At 37.7% G+C, this 21,786-nt stretch overlaps 2 protein-coding genes across 7 annotated transcripts in view; one reads left to right on the forward strand and one right to left on the reverse strand.

Moving 5' to 3' along the window:
* FANCL (FA complementation group L) overlaps positions 1-4,188 on the forward strand; it is a 29,061-nt gene extending 24,873 nt beyond the window's left edge. For all 3 annotated transcript variants that reach the window (XM_082756738.1, XM_082756739.1, XM_082756737.1), the window contains exons 8-14: positions 275-425; positions 1,349-1,432; positions 2,052-2,097; positions 2,187-2,268; positions 3,046-3,162; positions 3,513-3,584; positions 4,056-4,188. In XM_082756738.1, coding sequence (XP_082612864.1) covers positions 275-425; positions 1,349-1,432; positions 2,052-2,097; positions 2,187-2,268; positions 3,046-3,162; positions 3,513-3,584; positions 4,056-4,091 — 588 coding nt within the window. In that variant the 3' untranslated portion in view covers positions 4,092-4,188. The remainder of the gene's footprint in view (positions 1-274; positions 426-1,348; positions 1,433-2,051; positions 2,098-2,186; positions 2,269-3,045; positions 3,163-3,512; positions 3,585-4,055) is intronic.
* The window catches only part of VRK2 (VRK serine/threonine kinase 2), a 46,902-nt gene continuing 28,847 nt past the window's right edge, over positions 3,732-21,786 (reverse strand). Inside the window, exons 8-14 of one of the 4 annotated variants that reach the window (XM_082756736.1) lie at positions 17,529-17,649; positions 14,475-14,533; positions 12,026-12,204; positions 7,837-8,010; positions 7,337-7,507; positions 6,534-6,625; positions 4,243-4,381 (exon numbers count right to left, since the gene is read on the reverse strand). In XM_082756736.1, the coding sequence (XP_082612862.1) occupies positions 6,554-6,625; positions 7,337-7,507; positions 7,837-8,010; positions 12,026-12,204; positions 14,475-14,533; positions 17,529-17,649 (776 nt within the window). In that variant the 3' untranslated portion in view covers positions 4,243-4,381; positions 6,534-6,553. Of the gene's footprint in view, positions 4,382-6,533; positions 6,629-7,336; positions 7,508-7,836; positions 8,011-12,025; positions 12,205-14,474; positions 14,534-17,528; positions 17,650-21,786 lie in introns of all 4 variants that reach the window. The other 3 variants (XM_082756735.1, XM_082756734.1, XM_082756733.1) reach the window with 3 other exon arrangements.

Consider the following 21,786-nt stretch of genomic DNA (forward strand, 5'->3'; position numbering starts at 1 on the left):
TCACAACGTGTTAGAATTACCAGGATTAGCGAAATTATTTGTACTCAGGATACAGATACACTTAATTTGTGGTATTTCGATTAAAAGAAAAAAAAAAAAGCATTATTATATAAGGTTCAACATTTTTGCTAACATACTATTATTGGATGGATACTAGATTTTAACTCCTGTTAAATTACCTACAGGTTTTTTGTTAGTTTGTTTGTTTGTTTTAATGTTCTGTATATCCATAGGTAGAAACTATATAGTATGTTTAAATTTCTTCTTTTCATAGAACTCCTTAATAGACATCCATAATCAGTTCCTGGCAGCGTTAGAATCACTGAAAGAATTCTGGGATGCCATGGATGAAATTGATGGAAAGACATGGGTGCTTGAGCCAGAAAATCCCACACGGAGTGCTACAACAAGAAGAATTGCAATAGGTACAAAAAGATTTGAAGGAATCACATGGGTTTTAGAAGTAAAACTCGGGCTGTTATTTGCTCTGCTTATCTAATCAGGTTACGTAAACTAAAAGTAGGACTTAAATACAAAGTTAAGAGTTGTGTTATTTAAAAACAAACAAAAAACCCACATTCTATTAGAATACAGAGCCTGCTTAGAAAATTGTTACAACTTTATGGTGTTCAATATAAAGGAAAAATTCTGCAGGAAAATATTGTGTATCTGCAACTTATGAGCACCTAGCTAGAAAAAATGATGACTTTTGTGACACCTCTAGGAAATTAGTATTTGTAAAAATAGAGCTTAAAAGAAGCCCTTGTCTCATTCACAAATTCCAGCATTTAGACAGACTTACTATATTAGATGGATCCTGTCCAGGAAGAGTGAAAGGAGAATTAGAAGGAAGTCCAAAGGCAGAAAAGCTAGGAAGGTGGGTTAGGTAAAGAGTGAGGTGGAGAGATTTACTACATTGAATTTACTGCTTAAACTCCTTAATACTGGCTTTGCTCTTGTCTTTTTGACTATAAAAGATGATGAGGAATTAATAACATTTACATCTCTATTACCTTTAAAACATCACTAATACTTCAAATTGATTATAACATTAATTTAATTTCATTATTCAAAAATAAAACTCTAAGTGTTAAAACTAGTCTTATATTTTTTCAGTAAGTTGATATTTTTAATTATAGTCCACTGAAATTTAAATAGAAAAACTTTATACTGATGTTTTGTACAATTAATTTGGATACCTACCAACTTCTTAATTATTTGTAGTAATGAAAAAAAAAAAGCCTGAAATAACTAATTTAAAACTTTTCTAAAATAGTTAATGTTTCAATTTTTAAGTAGTTGATTGCAAAGAAAAGCTTCACATATGAATTGCTTTCTCTCATTTTAGGGAACAACATTTCAGTGACCATAGAAGTAGATCCCAGGCATCCAAACATGCTCCCCGAGTGTTATTTTCTTGGAGCAGATCATGGTAAGCCAGCAGACACACGCTGTTCATTTCACTTTTAGAATCTGATCTCTGGTGTGCAGATACTAGTGCAAGCTATTCCGGGCTCCTGGGGTAAACTCTGCTTAAGCGGAGCTAGGAATTAGGCTATGTGCATAGGAGAATTTTACACAGTAGATGCTGTCTGTTTTTTTAACAGCCTAAATACCTGGCATGCTGCTTTGCACTGAGTGATGCTTTTCTCAAGTGCTTTCCTAACACAATTCACAGGGAAATCTTTATCCTACAGATGATTACCCAACCATGTTTATATTTTAATATAATTTTCTTTATAAAAGAATCTACTACATATGTCCTAGTATTATGTGAACATATTTATCTTTTATTCTACTTCCCACAGTTTTTTGCCAACTTCTTACGGGGAAATAAATAATATCTTCAATAGTATGATATTTTAAAGGCTAGTATACAGAATTTTTAAAACTAAGGGCAATCATTGACTTAGGTGTCTCGAGTAATTAAAAAAAAAAAGCCAACAACAAAATACACCTTGCCCTTCAGTGCTGAAACATGAGGTAGAATTTGGCAGGGGACAGAAGAGGATCCTAAAGATACTATAATTATTTATGTACATTTTTTGTAGTGGTTAACCCTTTGAGAACTAAGCTGAACAACAACATGCACTTGTGGTAAGCATCTTTAGTAATACAGGTTTAAAACTAAAATGGTGTTTGCTGTTCTTAGTGCTGACTTTTTTCTCCCTCTCTCCCATTTGCAGGGACCCCAAAATCAGTTTATTACAGAACTTGAAAGACGTCTTAGAAATTGATTTTCCATCTCGTGCAGTGCTAGAAGAAAGCGTAAGTTGCTTTTTGTTAATGAACAGTTGTTATTTCTGAGTAAGTAAAATTTAAATGGTCATTTTATAACTGCCAGCAAAAATAAGAGACTTAGAAGAGAGGTAATTGGATTAATATATTGTCATAAGGACTTCTGAACTTCAAGCAACAATTGTCAGAGCTTGTTAACCTTTGATTAGAGGTGCACACTTTCCTGTGGCCTTCATAGCAGTAAGGCGATTAATAACAGGCTTCACTATTAAAAGGGAAAGAGGAAGTTCCAGAGTAGCTAATGAGATGTGGAAAAATCCAAACATTCTGTTATGGATGTTGATGACTTAAGTTCTAATTAGGTAGAGCTGCTTAGAGGGGACAAGAGGCCATCCAAATACTGGTGCATTTCAAACAAACTTGGAATTAATTTTTGACAATGCTGTAACACTGGATTACTAGCTTGGCTTTCACTCGTGACATTTTTAAAGTAATATCTGACTGCAAGGTTTTGTGTCTAAAGCCCAAATACAAATTGTGTTTGATGAAAAAGAAATGGTAAGGCCCAAGAGCATGAAAACACTTGTCAAACTAGATGTAATGCAGGGAGAAGATAAAATATATCCAAGCAGTCTTGTATGTCCAGCAACTACTCTAGCAGTTAAGACCATAATGTTGTAAACATGTTTAGTGATTCTAAATAACAAAAAATGCAAACCCAGAGCCAGATAGATGAAAATGTTTCTCTGTGTTCCATCCCTGGTTCTTCCTTTCCGTTCTACTGTAAACTAACATGTGTGTTTTAAGGATTTTACTAAGGACTGTGGAATCTGCTATGCCTATCGACTTGATGGCACTACTCCAGATCAAGTATGTGATGATCCCCGATGTGGACAACCTTTTCATCAGGCTTGCCTGTATGAGGTAATTAATGGAACAAGCTTGTTTGTTAACACACTGACAGATCCTAAAAAATAAGCATTTCACACCTCAAGTTTCAGATGAAGCAAAATCCCATAAGGATTGCTAGAAAAGCCACTGTGCTTTCTCTTGTGTTCTAATCCAAAATCATAAAACAAACAAACAAACAAACAAACAAAAACCTCGCTGTGGAAGGGAACCTGCCCTGCTTTATGGTTATACAGACTGGCTTGGCATGCACCAGGTCAGATGTATATAAAATGAACTCTATTTGCAAAATCCTGTGCTAATAGACAGTTCTTAAATTTGATATGAAAGAAACGTGAATTTTAATTCACTTACTTGTGTTACAGTGGCTACAAGGTCTTCCATCGAGCAGACAGAGTTTTAACGTCATCTTTGGTGAATGTCCATATTGTAACAAGGTAAGGAAATCCGGTGAAAATGAGTGACTGAATTAAGAGATGTATGCTAGCTTTGATAAAATCAAGCCATTGTAAAAAGGCTTTTGTAAAATACATTTTGCAGCTTTTATCTTCCCTTTACTCAGTGGGGTAAAGAGAGAATAGTTTAGACTTCCATGCAGTTAACGCATTGGTATTTAACTAAAGATCTTTGGAAACAGAGAAAAGATTTTATGATAACAAGTACTTTAGCAACATACTAGTTTTATAATAATCAAATACTACGCTGTTATCTTTAATGATACTTCTTTTAATGTTGCTGTAGCAAAAAATTAATTTCCAAAAAAATGAATCCCAACATTCATAGTACAAAACATCCCAAAAATAGTTTAGTGCATATGGAACTCTATTCAGTGCAGATTTTGAAAGTTTAGGGTAACTTGCTTTTAAAAGATGTATTTACGTTATTATTTTAAAAATCTATTTTCCAAGCCCCTGACACTGAAATCTTCCATGAAGAAACTTTGAGAAAAACAGCATGATGGGAATACTGCTGCACTTAAACAGAAGACAATGAAACAGTTACATCAAGTAAAAGACAAAGAAAGCCATATTAGAAACAGAAGCGCAAGTATAGCTATACTGTAGTGGTATCTTTCGTCAGTAAATGCAATTCTAAATATAGTTGATATAGAAAGACCAGGTTCTTGCAATGATACTGGATGATCTGTAGTAAACAGCTGATATTGGTTGTTCTTTCTGAATTCTGAGAATGTTGCTTGGGGGTAGAGTGGTGGTAATTCTCTTCCTGTGTCTTTCTGCAGGAAAAAAAAAAAAAATACAACCTTGGTATTTGAATGAATGAGATGTGAATCAGATAAGGGAAAAAAAAAAAAAAAAAAAGATGCCAAAGATCTGGGTATTTAAATTATTCTGAAGAAAGCAATGCAATTCTGACAAACTCTTAACTCTTGGATTTGCAGATGTATATTAAGTGTATAACATTAAGTATGGTTAAACACCATTTAAAGAGAGAGACTCTCTCTTAATTAAATTAACAGCTGAAAATCTTCTATATTTATTTTCCCAAAAATGTTAATATATTAAAAGTCTTTACAGTGTTCTTATTAATAAAGACTGGAAACCCAGCCAATACTCTGAAATTTGATTTGCTGTTTCAACTTGTGTAACTTTTTGCATTTTATAGTGAAGCTACACTTCTCCTGATTTATGATAGATGGCATAAATATCCTATTAGCATGTTCTCTGCTGCAGTTGGATAGGGTGGTTGGATTTTTAGGTCTACGGAAGCAATGGTATCTTTAGCTTACCGTTTTGATTTTTATCTTTGAAATAAATCCATAAACACTACTATTTGTTCTGTCACGAATCCAGAACTTTAAATTTTACCTTTATTTTCCACTGTGTCTGAAAAATGTCTACCTTTGGTTTCCTCTCCATGATCTCACTCACAATATATTATTTTTTGTGAATACATCCTGCTTAATTTCAACTATAGCAATATAGCTTTGTTGGTGAACATTTGTAATCTAATTTGTATTTTTCTATTAGAGATTTCCTGTCTTCATTATCAGCTGCCTTATTCCTCTTTCAGATTAATGACAGACGTGAAAAAATGGGCACCCTCTGATAGACAGATACTATGGTGTCTGACATAACACTAGCTCATAAGTTTTTTCTTCTCTGGTTTTTGTTGTTTCTGTATTCTTTTCTAGACACTACTTGTCTTTCACATTCTCTCTTTCCCAGTTTGCCAGATGTCCTGTCTCTCACAAGCATCCTACTCTTTTTGTCCTACTCCTCTCATTCAGGTGTTCCCCTTGTGGCACAGAACTGTTTCTCCTTATTGTTTATACCTAAACTGTAAGGGCTTTTCAGCAGCATCTTACAAAGCAAACCCACTCCATCTTTCTCATCTTCTTGTTATTATCCGAGCAGCTATCTGATGTTTTACTGAATGTACTTCCCTTAAAAGATAAAACAGGGAGAAACAACTTTCCCTCCAAGTTCTGTATTCAGACCTTTACCTGCACCATCTACTACTATTAAGAGCAGGGTGGCCATCCCATCCAAGCGTCTAGGCCACAGCAAGGTCCCTGCAGTTAACTCCTCCAGGTGGGTGCCTATCAAAACTGCTGGGATTTGCTCTCTGGAGAACACTCGACAGACACTCATTACTTCAGCTCCTACATTAGCCATTAGTTTTTTTCCCTTTTGTGCATGAAGTATCCTCCTGAATTTTCATAACTTTACAACTATAAAATACAGTTTTCCTGTACCAATCCCCAAAATTACATGAAAGAAATTAAGAGGAGGTCTGCAATACGAGACTGTCAATCCTGCCCCTTTTTTTCCCATCTCCAGTTTTTCATTTCAGTCTCTTAAATGTTATAGGACATCCATTTTAACTACAGAACTATTCTACATAGATGAAGCATTATTAATCATACTGGAACAGTGGATTTGCTTTTAGAAAGGCTAAACCAAAATGCAAATAATAATCTAATATGCAAGACCTGTGATCAGTTCAATTTCTGCAAAATGTATTTTTTCTTCTTCCCATAAAGAGGGAAACACAAATCCCCACGTTACACTCCAGTGTGAAGAGCTACAATCCATGTGGTGTGCCTGCTGTTCAAATGAACAGAAGTTACAAGGACACCAGCTCTTTTTTTTTTTTACCCTATGTAATGCTGTAAAGCCAAATGTGCCTCTCTTTCTGCATCTACACCTATCTTAAGGAGTAAAAGTAGCTTTTAAACAAATTATACAGGAGGAAATGCCACCTTTTTTCCTTAATATTTTTAAAAATTTTATACTTAAGAACCATGAAGCAGCACTCAGAATATCTTCACAGAAACAACGGTACTGTGTCAAAACTCCAGAGACTTTTCAGAATCTGACTACCTTGCTACTAGCCAAGACATCTCCAGAAATTGTTCTGCTCACCACTTTACTGCCTGATGCTCTCAGGTACAGCTGTGCTTTTTCTGCTTCACTCTCCTAACTTGTACCGGAGTCTCCAGGCAGTGATCAGCAGACTGCTTGAAGCAAAGAATTTTGTATTAATAATAAAGCTGTATCAAAAGTTGCATTTTTGTGCTTATTAGAACTTGTCTTCATTTAACAGTTTATTTTCTCTATAGGAAAGAAACAAACAGCTGAATTTGCTAAGATAAGCTCTGTAGAAAACAAAGGAGCACAGTATGTTCATTAAGATGTACCTTATTTTGCACTAGTTTTTACTAAAACCTTGATTAATATTTTTCATTCTGTAGAAACCCATTCAATACTTTTATGCAGTAGTTACTAATAATATTTGAAGTGAGTCAGTTAGCTTCTAAAATCCTCAGATTAAAAAGTCAGAATTCAGGAACTTAAGACTGCTATTAAGTTTTCTACTATGTAGAAAACGTAACTACTAAAAGTTTCTATCAAGAAAAAAACAGGGACAAAAAAAAAAAGAGATTGTTTCCCAACACTTGTATCTGTTGGGCATGCACACTGTTCCAGTGCTTTACTACAAAGCTATAGAAAAAAAATAAACAAATGTTAATTTAACAGCTGTGTGACCAAGCAACCACACACAAACTTCTAGTGCTTGTGGCAAACATCAAGTTTGCATACACTTAGTTTCGGGTTTGTGTGTGCTGCTGGTTTTGTTTCTTTGTTTTTTAAACTCTATTTTAATAAAGCTCAACCTTCTTTCTCCACATGCCACACCTCTTCAAAGGTAAAACCAAAAAACTCACCTTTTCTGGGTCAGGCTCCTGAATTGTGCTGTTCAATTTAATTGGCTTCTCCTCAGCCTGGAATTGCCTGCGTGGAGCTTGGGGCCTGCTTGGATAGTTGGAGTCTTCCTCTTTCATCTTGATTTGCTTCTTTTGCACTGGTTTCCGTGAAGGCTTTGGTAGGTGAACCTGCTGATGGACAGACAGTAATTTTGTATGCTGAAAAAAAAAATCAGCAGGATTTACCATTTTTACAGGTACCACTCTGATATTTGAAGGTTGGAAACAGGTAAGGATAGCGTCTTGACTGCACTTACTACCTGGGCTACATAAGAAGCTTCCAAATGCTTCAAATAATACAAGCCATTAAGCATATGCCAGCTTCTGCTGGTCTGGGACTTAATGCTTGGCTTTTCTCAAGCACTCTTTTCCTCTGCCCTTCCCAGGAGCTGGACACTGAGCTAAGAGCACACGAACTCCCAGAAGATACCATGCATTTACAGCCATGCCAAAATCCTCACCTGCTGAGGCTCTGGTTGGGGAAGCATTCGGTGTAAGTTACTTGGCTTTTCTTCATCTGGGAGTCGTCTGCCTGTTACCGCAGTACAGGCCTTGTTTGGGCGCATGTATTCGTTCCCTTCCATCTTTTTTTGCTTCTGTTGAACTGGTTTTGGCACAGGCTTTGGTAAGCAAACCTGTTGATGAACAGACAGCAATTTTGTTTAGTAAAAAATATCTCCGTATTTTAAAAAGAAAACCGTTCTAACTTCACTTCAGTCCTGAGAACACAGAATGAGAATAAGCTTATATCTTTCTCAGAAGAATTGTTTTCAGCATTTTAGTTATCAATAAATGTCTTTTCCAAGCAGTACAAAGTTAGAGCTATGCTGTATTTTGGGAAGTACAAAATAAACTTGAGCTATACATTTCAAAATATTCATTAATAACCTTTATTGGGAATGAGGCCAATAAGTCACTGTTTGTATTATTAAGTAGAGCTGAATGCATTTCATATCACTGGATTGAGTCAAATGCAAAACTGTCTAAAAGATAATCAATAAGTCTTTTGGCCCAGGTAATCTAATTTAAGAGTGAAGTCTTATATTCTACAGTCTTCTGAAATGTAATTGGGAATACACAGTAAATAGTTGCTTGAGTTAATGCAAGTTTTTCATAGTGCTGCTCTAAGCACTGGGTATCAAATGATGTCTGTTTTTGGCTTTTGTAACTTGGAAGACAAATGTAGCCAAAACACAGGCTGTATGCCACATGCCTTTGGTACTTCTGGCACGCTAATAACTCTGTAACTGTAATGTTTGCATATGGTCCTGTGTGCAGCAGCTGTATCTCAATATAGCAGCTAGAAAAGAAATAATAGGCTTCTTTTTCTTACTGCAAATTAAATACATGTAGGAGATAGAAATTGCACAACCCAAATAGCATTGAAAGTGCCAGTAGGCACTTCATAGAGCTGAATCCAAAAAACCTTTTGAGAAAAAAATCCATAGTTCTATTCTGTGAAAATTATTAATGTTTAGAAACAGAAAGGTGTATCTGTTCTGAATGCCAACTCAAGCTAGTTTCAGTCAGTCTACCTCAGCACATAACACTGTCCAGAGCCCTGAGAAAGGGAATTACATAGGCAAGGCTCAGAGCCACACTGACAGTTAGCTGGGTTTGGGTGCCCAAGCTGTTTTCCCTGCATCGTGGCATCATACTGCATCGTGTAAGAACTGCTGATCTTGTTGACAGCTAACCCTGCTATCTCTACAACATACACATACTTTAAATTACAAAATCGCTTTCAAAAGAGGACTTATAGCACTTCTTAATATTTATTGTATGCTTAAAAATTACCATCGTCCATTACTAGTAAAGTGACAAGTCAGTATTGTAATTATTTTTTTTAATATGAAATTTACGGGATCTAGCAACTAGTCAGCTGGCCTTACCATACTTCATTTGGCCCTGATCCTAGCACTTTCACTGTAGGTGAGAAAGCTGAGAATATTTATCCAGTGCCAAAAACTGTGGTAAGGAAGTTTGAGAATTAACCTAATTAATATTTTATCATCTTTTTGATATGTAACTGAAATAAAGTGCTAGTATGTGGCCACTGTTACACCTTTTATGTCACTCTAAGACAAATTTGATGTACTATACAGGAGCTACATCTTAAAATTCAATTCTGTAGCAAGTCCTCACATCACCTTCAAGGAAAGCTGGTGTTACAGGATCTTCTTGCTGGTACTTACGGGTGTTTACTGGTCCTCAAAAGCGGATTAACCTAAGATCACCTCTTTCCTGCACCAAACAGGTACAAGCGGAATCAGACAGGTTGTCTACAGTCTGATTCTGCTCATAAGCAAGAAGTGAGGAGCCAGGGGTTGGTTTGTAGCAACTCCCCCTATTTTTAGGTTGCCTTTTTAATAGGAGGAATATCTGGTGAAAAAAAAGGAGAGGTGGAAAGAGAATGCAGAAGTGTGAGATGAAAGGAGTCAGAACTGGAATAACTGCAGACAGCGTCACAAGGAGCTGCAGTGGGAAGTGCCCGCCTGCCATCGAACACTGTCAGGACTGTAGCACCAAAGTGCACCAGGCCTTGAATACTCTCCAAAGTCAATAGCTACAGATTGAATATTGGATTTTCTCAAAATAGCAATAAATTTAGAGAAAGTTCAGTTACCTGCTCTCTCTACTCGTATTTAAGTGCCCTTTAAGTCCTTTGAATAACCCTAAAAATTTCCTTTCTACAGCTGTTTTGCAGTGACTGTTAGGGGAAGCTTTTCCATGTAAGCAGCACAGCTGGCTGAAGAAACATACTCGAGGAAAAAGAATAGGTGGTCACTGGAACAGCACCAGAATTCTTATTATTCCAAAAAGTACAACAGTCAACATAAAAAGTTCTCTGAAAATGTGATGATAGGTGTCAAGATCTAGCAATATGCAGACTCTCTCCCAAGTCTTGCTGGCCACAAGAAACAATTCTGCTTAAGCCTACAGCACCAGAGTGCCAGGAAGTGACACTCCACAGTCGTGGATTTTTCAGTAGGGTTGTGCACTTGCAAACAGTACGTGCTACAGCAGCTTTTACAGTCCAGAGGTTTTATCTTTTATGCCACCATGCTGAACAAGTCTTAGACCAGGCAATGAGAAGAAAACAGTTTTACTATCCAGTATCCAGCCCTAAGGAATCAAAGATATGTGCACCAGAGATCCAACCAGATCCACTGGAGATCAGTTATCAGATACCTGATATTTCAATTAACTTCAGAAAACAGTACAAACTGGAGAAAAAAAAATCATCTCAAATTAGTGAGGACAACATGGTCACCATCACAGCAAGGGAAATTCTGTCATGGAAATAGCTTTTGGTTTCGTTAAAAGACAAAAGTGGTAAAAACAGAAAAGTCAATAAAATTGCTAAAATAAGTATCTGTAATTACCAAGATCAAAACCCAGTGCCTTTTTATTAAACATGAACTTTTGTCCTGCCTTCCGTAATACGTAAATAGTGCTGACAATTGGTTTGTGAGGCACTTGCTACAATAAAATGTAATTGTATCATGAGAGAAAGGTGACAATCAGGAGATCATGAAAAAATTACATATTCTCACTGGTGGTTAATTAGCCATGCAAAACCCCCTCAAACAGATATTCTCTTCTATTAGGAATGATTACTATGCAGGCCTACAGATGTCAATACCACAGTCATTCAAATACTTCTTTCCCTACTAATTGAAGGTTGTAAAGCTCTGGTGCCAAGGTTTTGCTTCCAAAGAGCTAATTTATGACTAGAAGGATATTTTATGTCTTCAGTTGCAGCAGCTACAAAACTCAGCAAATCAGAACCATCTGTGCACTGATACTTGAATCACCATTCATCTCGCAGCCTATCAGTCACATTAGTTTGCATCCTGCATTCTTGGCTCACGTATACTTGTGATGGTCCAAAGTTCACCAGAAATATTAAAAATGAATGGTACCCTGACCCTGCCTTATTGCACACGCATCGGAGACAGAAATGGGGCTTTTGCATACGGGTAGTTTCAAGGCAGAGGTATGCCGGGACTGACATTTCACAGCAAGTCCAGTAAGACTGCTAATTACCTCAATCTCCACTTATTAAAACACGGTGTTAGTAACCATGTAGCTTCAGACTTAAAGGTACAAAAGGAAAACATAACACGATAGCTGTCAGTTTTCAAATTCCACGTTAGTGTATCACTGCATACCAACAACGCAGTTAAATCCCAGAATAATACCTCCTTCACATTAGTGGCTGCAGGAGTATAAAAGCAAATGACAAAGAACAGCTTGAAAGTAAGAAAATGAATTAAATGCTTTCACTAATAAAGGTAACTTTGCTTTTAATCTGGAAAGAAGGAAAAAACTGGCATTCAGGCTTTTCTTCAAGATGTTGGTGAACAAAGTCCTTGACTTCCCCATTATCCTGAAAGTAAATCATTCTCCACAGACCTACTACTTTGAAGTGAGAGGCCGTAGGTCAAAAGGACTCATGACAGTTCTTCCTCCTTAAGGGTTGACATCCCACTTTTTAGCAAAGCCAGGGGAAACAGGAATTAACAAACACGATGTATTTAAGGCAAAAAGAAATGCTGTGTCAGTCTCATTTTGCAATATTAAACTACTTCCTCTTCTACAAAAGAAAAGGCAACAATTTCGGAAATAATCCCAGAACTCTCTTACTTTTGACGCTTCAGCAGTACGATTTCGTCTGCATCCTGCAGTGGAAAATTCCAGAGGGCCATCGTAGCGAGTTCCACTTGACTCTAATCCATCCAGCAAGATTTTCTTGAGCACTTCATACTTCGGCTTTTCATCATAAGCTAAGTCATAAACACATGCCAAGAACTTGGATAGTTCACCTGTGGAGTGTATTTTAAATGTAAATTTCACTTGGTGTAGACCTAGAACTTCAAAAGAATTTAATTCCAAAATGGATGCCAATCCTATGCTGCCAAACAAGATGACAAAATTTCAGCTGAAGACAACACTCAAAACAGAGCTGACAGTATCTTGTCTTTACAAGATGAGAAAAGGAAAAGATAGACTTGGATAAACAAGCTAACCCTTAAGTGCTATCTCTTGTTATGCATATGCAGTAATTTGTGTGGTACTGAAAGTTATCCAAACATAATTAATCAAAACACTTCATTGACAAATACTGGACAGTTCTGTATAAAACAGAAGCAGTTTCTATATGAAGGATCGTAATACCACTTTAAATATTAAATACTCTCAACAACTCTGTTTTAATCTGCATAGATATTATTCTTAGAATACTTTGGAGAATAGGAGAATTTTGTTTTTACTTCTAATACTCTGACAAATAGTGGTTTTGTTTACATACTAATACAGTCTAACAGCAGCATTATTTTGCTATCACTATTGAGTGGTTCTAGAAACAAGGAAACCACTGAATGTGCAGAAATAATGCTATTAGGAAAACATGGGGGGGGTGTGGGGTGTGCGGGTTGTCAAACTTTTATTTCAGTTGAAGACCCAAGTGTATCCTAAAACTGAAGTGCTTCACCAGATATTAGCATCTGGTAAAATCCCAGAAGTAAACATTTACTAAATATGTATGTACATCGTGAATATATTTTATGTAATGTGCCCTGCATTCCAATCATTCAAATACAGAAATGTTATGAAAATAAGTAAATAAACCTAAATAGATCCTGACCTTTGAAGGAAATGTGCTGTTTTCCCTAAACAAAAAGGGGTTTTCCCTGGACTACTTGTGTATTTCACTGAAGAGACATACAAGACAAACCATGCCTTCATTTGCTTTTTCAAACTCAAAATACTACGCGATAAAACTTTTGTAGACAGTTCCTTCTGCTGTAGGACAGGTACTGGTTCCTGACACCCTGGATTTCATGTGGCTGAGATCTTCTAAGTCACTCTATCGCATGCATCACAGATGAGATTGATTATGATTTTTGCACTGCCACTCACGAGGGCTGAAAATTTAGCCCGCAGTGCCTGTATTATCTGCTTAGTACTTGCTTATGGGACAATGCAGGAAAGCAGCAACAGAAGTTCCTGCAATAAAAGCATTAAGTATCCTTAATCACTAAGTATCATTAAGCATCAAGAATCATTTATTGTAGAGTGACCAGCGTTCAACTCATCCAGAAATTTACTTTTTGTCCCTGCAGTAAACAAGCCTTCAGGTTAAAAATGCTTAAAGTATAATAAGCTTGTACATGAAGGGCACGATCCACTTCCACTGAAGTCAGAATTGTTAGTCCAATTAAATTACACCCTAAATTAATGAGCCTGACATACAATCTAACAGTGAGTATTACATAACTACCCTGTTATCAGCTAAATACAGATACAGCAGGCTGAATTCTTATGCTGGACATACATGGATCCACAGAACTTCCACTGTAGTGCCAGATTTTACACAAACAGGATAAAGGAAAACTGCTCCAAACGCCTCCATTCACGAATTACATATATTTTGTACTATTTGTTATCTTAATACCCTATTTAATACAGAACATATCTTTGAGCATTGTAGAGATTTCTTTACTAATTCCCTCGTCCCTCAGCTTTTAATGCTCGTTATCAAACCTTGTATTCCTGGATTTGGCAAGGGACATATCCGAACCTCGTAAAAAGTTGCTAATAGTGGAAACCTCACCCTGGTCTCTTCCATGTGCAGGAAAGAAGTCACAGCTACCTTCTCCTCCGAATTGAACTGGCTCAGCAAGTAAACACAGGAAGACAGAGGAAAGAGAGGGAAGCTTAGTGGAGGAGAGTAAGGATGTGGACAGGACATCAAAGGACTTTGGGAGCAAGAAAGGAAAGGAGAAGCTGAGCCCCGAGTTTGATTTCTAGGTTAGACAGAACTGAGCTGCACGATAGGAAAGTCAGGTGCTACTGACTCGGATACTCTCAGTTTGTCCCCAGATCAGAGACTGGTAGCACTGCGTGACTCATCTGAACACATCTGCCTAAAGGTGCAAAGCATAGCAATGAAGTTTAATAATTGAAATTCAAGAGTTGGTTAAATTTCTGTTACTTTTATTTTTCTTCTGCTTCTCCCAAATAGAGTAAGACATTTAAGTCTTTTTTGTAACAGACTGAAAAGCTATATGGTAGACACTGTAAGCACACTTACTACAGCTGCTTCCAGAAGAATTCCATTCCATCACTGAATCTGGGAGCTCATCCATAAGTCTGAAACAACATGAGAGTGCAACAATTTAATGTGGTTTTGGAGCAGGTGATTCTTCATTTGGGATTTAGGTAGACAGCAAGTCTCAATTCCAAAGGGAGTGGACCTCCAGGATAGCTAATGATTCACAGTTCTGCTTTTAAAACAAGATCTCCCCTTACCAGCTATATTTTTAACTCTTTAGAGACTGCTGATTTCAGCAAGACCTGGCCTGCAGCTACGACTGCACTTTTAACATTAAGTTTTCCTTCATAGATGTTTTAAGCTTTCTAGAGAGAGAAAAGAAATTCCTTTGAGCTGAAATAGCTTGTTCTGATTTCAGCTTAATGATTAATATTTGTGTTTTGAAATTTAAGAAGCAGTTCTGGTCTGCCTAGTAGTAATTTAACATCAGATTCTTTCTGCCATATAGGCTCACTGGCAGCTGGGTGATGGCTGTCAAAATTACAAGCAGGCAAGGCAGGGACAGAGAGAGGGAGAGGGAGGATAAACCTCTGTGAGTCCTGTGCAAATAAAATAAAATAAAATAAAATAAAATAAAATAAAATGCAGGGGCATAGATCTAATTCCTATCCAAAAACAGATAGCAAAGAGAATTGGAGCTCAGAATGAATCACACCCTAAAAGATAGGTGAAGTAATACCAGCTCTTATCTTTGAGCAGGCACGCACCCCAATTTCCTAGCACCTGGAGGAGCCTGCAAATACACCAGCCCTCTTGCTCTGAGTGAAATCTATTAGTGCAGCCTAGCTGCTGATGCTGTTAAAGGATCCTTTGTTTTGTTTTGTTTTGTTTTAAGGAGTCATAAAGGTCCACCAACAAGGAACAGGATACATTCTGAAATGCATAAATTGGGGTACATAGGCTAATAATCTTCAGTTCCATAATCTGGTCAGCCAGGCATTTCAAATTAATTGGTTTGGCATGCAACAGCTTCCCTGAGACCCGAACTTCAGCCAAGCTCTGCCAACACACCCCTGAAGGATGGAATCCACCAGGCACGCCTTGGTCTGAGACCTGCTTCTGTGGTAACGAAGGGATGCTGCCAAGGTCAGGCCTGTGAGTCCCACCCCGTGAAGCTATCTCTGTAGGCTTGGCATTTTGTAGCAAACGGAAAGAGGAATGGGATTATTTAATGTACAGCTCCTTGGAATGCACATCTCCACACTGCAGTCACTTTGTTTTCCTATGCAATAAACACAAGTAATCTCAAGGAAAAAATTACACAGTTCATTAAAAAAGTACTTTAGTTCCTTTTCTTATTCTTAAGACCTTGCACTCCTGACAATCTTTCAAACCAGGATCCAAGGCTAGATGGACCTTTAGTCTCACCAGGAGCTGTTCTTTAATACCAGAAGGAGGTTTTTCAATTTGGGGGAATTATATATTTAAATGTACACATTTTCCTTTTATTTAGCTTAAATTCTAATTCAAATGGAGACTCCCCTCCAATTGTGGCACGAACATTTCTTATCTCAAGTACACCAGGAGTCCTTAAATACCCTCTTACCCATGCACAGCGGCCTCATCACCCCAGGTACTGGCAGCAAAGACTTAAGAGCCTGTTAGGAAGGGATGAGACCACCAGTGGACAGCAGAATTTGAGGTCCTGCTCTGACTCCTGCTTTCCAAATTCATCACCCTTCCAGGCCTAGCCCTGTCTTCATCCCAATCACACAGACTCACAGCAAAGGGCTGGTGTGCTCAGAAGTGATCTGCCTGTGCTGGTCACGTACTTAGAAGTGATCAGGTAAACACCTACACAGTGATGACTATTTCCAGCCTTTAAAAACAGCACAGGCACTCAGAAATAGGTAAGTTAAAGGGGAACATTACCTGATACCAAGGAACTTGATTCATTAAACTAAAAGGATGTTACTGCTAAATCTAATCTATCATTTTCTGTACATTTCCTCCTAAGAACGTTTGCCTGGCATCCTGAGAATGCAAGCAATTGAAGGGTTAATTGCACAGGAAGAATTAGCGAAGCAGCTTGATTGATTAAATTGATTTAACATTGAATTGTATAAGTGTTACCTTGCAGGGGGTTGTGTAATGATCAGAAGTTCTAAAGGAGAAATATTAAACATAACATACGATGTCAACATTTACAGATGCAATCTGTATTATCCACAGTCTGCAGGCTAACCTTTTTCTCTGTTGAGAGCTGATGCCACACTGAATTTGCAGATTGATTTCTGTGGATCAGCTATCCCTATTGTGTACCTCTGTTGTGACTTGCCCTACTTAAAAGTTTGCTGCCTTCTCCAATTGTGATGTTACATTTATGGATAACTACTCTTCTGTATAGCCTTCTACAGGCAATGCTGTACCACATACAATTAACTCTCTCAAGTCCCGACTGTGAAAGCAGTGAAAGAAAACACTAATACACTCTGTTGCTTTAGTAAGCTCTAACGAGTCATGCTGGGAAAAAGAAAAGATTTTAAGCAAATTCTTTAGTATTTTGGTATTTAAATGTTTGTAACATCAGTAGGCTTGTATAACATTAAAAACCTACACAAAAACATCTAAAAACCAGGTATCAAATAGCAAGTTAAATATATTCAATACACATCTGAAAGAAAACTTCCAAGAGATTTTTGTACCACAGTCTCTACAAAGCACCCAAGAACTTCAGCGGAAACCTACAACATCCTTCCGCATGTGCAGTAAGGCACGCACTTGTTCACAGATGTGTGCTTTAAAAAGAGCATTGAAAAAATACCTGGCAGACAAAATGACTGAACTCTGCAGCTGAGTTTCGTATCTCCGCAGCAGTACAACGTAAAAATGTGCGAGAGGGTCTACATGCACATGGAGTTCACGTCTTTAACTGCTTCTTACACCTCCCTGTTCAGGAAAATTGTTTTAGCTCTCTTGTAAGGTGATACTCTACAGGATGTAAATTGTCCTTTTCAGACCTGTTTTAAGTGATGAGGATGTTGTAGGGCTCTGGGGTGGTACATGCGTGTGTACGTGTGGGTTTAGTTTTACTTTGTTTTCGCAGTCTGGACAGCCACGGGGTCCTTCAGGTTCTGCTCCCAGGGTAGTTTCCCACATAACCATTGCAGCATGCAGTAGCCAAGGATTTCAAGGTCACCTCGTCTGGATGGGGCTAAAACAGAAAGGGGGAGGAAAAAAAAAAAAAAGATGAATAATAAGAACCTCTTCTTAGGAAACAGAAAAGACGTTGATTGAACTACTGTCGATGAAATATGAAAAAGCCAAATGGGCAAAGTGTTTTGTTTGTTCAGCTGTATTAGGCCTAAAACGCCCAGGCTTTTGGCCACAGTCCACAGACAGGCAGTGACTTGTTGCTGTTGAAGTAAGGGTCACTTTCCTCACCTCCTCCAACTTCATCCTTCCTCAGTCTGGCCTGTCACATGGACTTGATCCCCATGGCCTCTGACATGATCCAGACAGCCCATAACTGAGTACCAACACTTTCTCAAAGAGCCAAGCAGTAAAACAAAGAAATAAATGTCTGCTGCTAAATTGCTAACACATGTTCCAGGAAGTCCATGGGGTCCACATTGGTCATGCAGGGACCCCGTGAGTGCAGACTAAACACTGATGGCCTTTCCTGTTCTCCTACAGAGCTATTTGAACTTGGAAGATATGACAAAACTGCCATCTAGTGTACGTTTACACACCAAAGTTGTCTGCTTACAAGTACTGTGAACTGTTTGTTTAGAGAGAGCTGTAGCCCAGGCTCAAATACACTTATGGTTTAGCAAGTCCTGGGTAAACTTGCCACTACCTGTTTCTAAAAAGGAAGATATTTCAGGAAGAACTTACTCTCACCCCGCACACCCCAAACACATCTATTAACTACAGAATAAAAATATAGTAGATATAATTCAATCAAAAATTAGCCCCATCCACAAACATCTCCTGTGCAGAAAAATAAGTAACTGAAGTTAATCTATATATTGACTTTTCCAAGGGAAAGGGAAAAAAATGTGATACTAACACATTTGCTGTTGCTTACTGCTAGTCAGAGGAAGCCAAACTTGAAAAATTTGAACAAGGAGGATTTTTTGCAATGTTTCTGTACACATCTGACTTACAGCCTATGGTTTGCAGGACAAGACAACACGGAACCTGCAAAAACACAAACTGTTTATCAAGACTAAAGACAGACAGATGTAGAAGTTAAATTTATGCTTTTCCAAAATGAGTTTGAACTTTCCAGGAATGAAAGAAGATTTCAGATTTGCTCCACACTTCTTGCCTAGAGTAAAGACTGGTAGTTGAGCACAGCGCTGCTAATCCAGTTGTAAACAGATATCATATTTTATGGGCCTTCATTAAATAAATTCCAGAAAGTCACTCAGCAAACTTATCTTTTAATTTAAAAAGTCATCTGCTAAAAGCTATGGTGCCAACACATCATAACTGTTTCTTGTTACCGTACACGCATTATTGTGAAAGCAGAAGATAAGTTCTCATGCATTCTCTATCTGAACTGCTATTAGACCATGGGATTATTAAAGGCCCTTCAATCTAACAGAATGCTACACTGTCCCTCGGGGGTCGTTTATTTTCTGCACTAGATTCAACAATGTCCTAATGCAAGACTTGGCTCTCGTATTAAAATAAAAACGCAATCTCTACCACTTGCTGTTCTGTAGTGATTTCTTCCGCCATAAATCTCCTGTTAACCGTGGAACAAGTCCATTCATACACATGTGTTCACAACTCCTTTTTCCATTATGGCAATTCCAGATTAGAACCATATAAGCTAGCATTTTTGATTGCAGATCCTCTAATTTTCACTCGGTGCTTTTCTGGCACCTGCTTGCGTAAGATGGGCTACGTAAAGTGGCCTTCTGAGAAAAACTGTCAGAATTACAATAGGACACTGCTGTCCACTGAGGGACTAATTGATATAAATCTGTAAATAATGCTAAGTCAATTAGGCTTCAGGAGCTAACCTAAGGTTTTCTGACAAAGCAGTCCCCAGAGAATAAAGTTTACTTCCCAGTCAGAGTTTGGCCACGACTAATTGCCATCTTCCTCCCATCCAGATCTTCCAGCCCTTCCCCAGATAATGCTAGAGCAAAGCGACCACCAACGGGGAGATGGGTGCAAGTAAACCTTCGCCAATACGTTCCTAAAGCCACGGCACTCAGCTGAAAAAAATACACACACACGTGTAACTGAGCCATACATCACTCGAAAATAAAAGGGGAAATGTTTTACAGAGAGATGGTAAATTCCCGTATCACTTTATCTCCCAGGTCACTGCAAGTGTTACTGCATAAAGACTTTTACATGTGTTTTTCATAGATCCACATGAAAATGTCAGCATTTGATTGCTTGGTTGTACAAGCTTATTCTTTCTCTCTGCTTCTTTCCCAGCTCAGTACTAGAGATGCTAACTTCCTCAACTTTTTAAATCATTTTGATTCTAGTTATAAAAAAAAAAAAAGGTATTCAAACAGCTAATTTTAATGAACTAATATGATCTATAACCGATGGAATAATTAGATTTTCACCCAAATAAAGCACTGATCTATAAATTTCAACTATACGTTTACTTGAAAAACAAATCTGCTAATATAATTGGAGATTACAAGAACCCTTGGTAAACATCAACTGAGAGATGTGAATCTGGCTTCATTTTTAAATGCAATAGCCAGGCAAAAATACAACAATTTTGCTTGATAACTTGGCACCATTACAAGAGCATATATTCAAAATTATATTTAAATCAAATTATGTTATTTCACTGTAGACTAAAAATCTGTAGTTTTTTCTTTCTGTATATATACTTGATTTCTGGTTTTCTATTAACTAAGATTTTTTATTATTATTATTTTAGTCTCATCTGAAATACTACTTAACAGGAACATGTTGGCAGTATTTTATTTCACAATATTTTATAGTTTAACTTTTTAATTTGAAGATTTAAGGCCAGATTCTGTCCTCACTCCTGCCAGAATAAATCAGGAACAACTCCACTGAAGTTAATGAATTAACAACCACGTCAATGAAATCAGAGTCAGGCCATAAAAAGTTTTATACACACTACAAACATATACTCAACATGCAGGCACAGGGCTGAACAATAACTCAGAATAACGTAACTGAAGCAATTCACCCTGAGAAGAAAATATATTGTGTATCTTCGTATGCTGGATTTGGCAGCTATCTGAGCCCTAATATAAATTCAGATTACTATTTCAAAATAGAACATAAATGATACCACAGCAGCCACGCTATGCTCTCAGTGCTACACTGCTCCCAAAAAACTCATCTTAAACCCATGTAAAATGGGAGTTTTCCTCCATGGCCCTTATTTAGATAACTTTGTCAAGCCTTTTGTAGAGATCTAGGAGGCTAATGAACAGAAGATGAAATGTTTTTTCTATTATTTTAATTAGCACTGTTACATTTTACTTTCACCATTACTGTTTCTTTAGATTGGGAGCTTTTTGTAAAAAGGATCGTTTTAGTTGCTTGCATTGTGTCTGCATGCAGTGGAATCTCCAATTCCCACTGGCATTACAGCACACAAATTCATATTAAATCACGAACAAATATAACTTATAGCAGAGCCATTAATCCAAATGCCCATAAAGGAAAGGAGCATTAACATGACCATGGAGAAATATAATTATGTTAAAAAATGTCTCATCATAACGTTTTAATAAATGAACTGCGCGTGGTACCATTTATTTATTTTTTTAACTTGAAGGTGAGAAGATAAAAACAGACAAACACAAGATTTGCCAAAAATCAGTTCCAGTATGAGTGGCAGGTGGAAAGAGGAGCCCAGAAGACGTAATACCGAGGTAACGCTTCCCCAGCATCCCGGCCAGTCTCGCGGAGTTCGTTGCAGCAGTACAGTGAATTACTGAATTGAGTGGATAGCTACAGGAAAAAGGTTAGGTAAATACAGTAAAAGAAAGAAGTTAAATGAGTTTTTATGCCTGCAGGCCATTCTATAGGGAGCGAGCCAGCGGGGGCCGGGAGCAGTCCCTCCTTGCCTCATGTTCAGTTCTGCACCGTCAGCTTGGCGCTTTGTTCAAGCACTCCCCGACAGCAACCACCACCATGCAACGCTGGAAAGAAAAATAAATCCAGTGCAAACACAGCGCTGCCACAATTGGACTACAACCCTTCCAGATAACTCAACCTGGGGCATGGCAATGAGCAACTTCCTCTGTGCCTTTGGTCCCTGTCCCAAACCCGAATCCCGCAGCTACACGCTCAGCTGCTTGGATGGCTGACCGGCACGAAGCGT

This window comes from Aythya marila, assembly GCF_965140915.1.
Source record: "Aythya marila genome assembly, chromosome: 3".
Lineage (NCBI taxonomy): Eukaryota > Metazoa > Chordata > Aves > Anseriformes > Anatidae > Aythya > Aythya marila.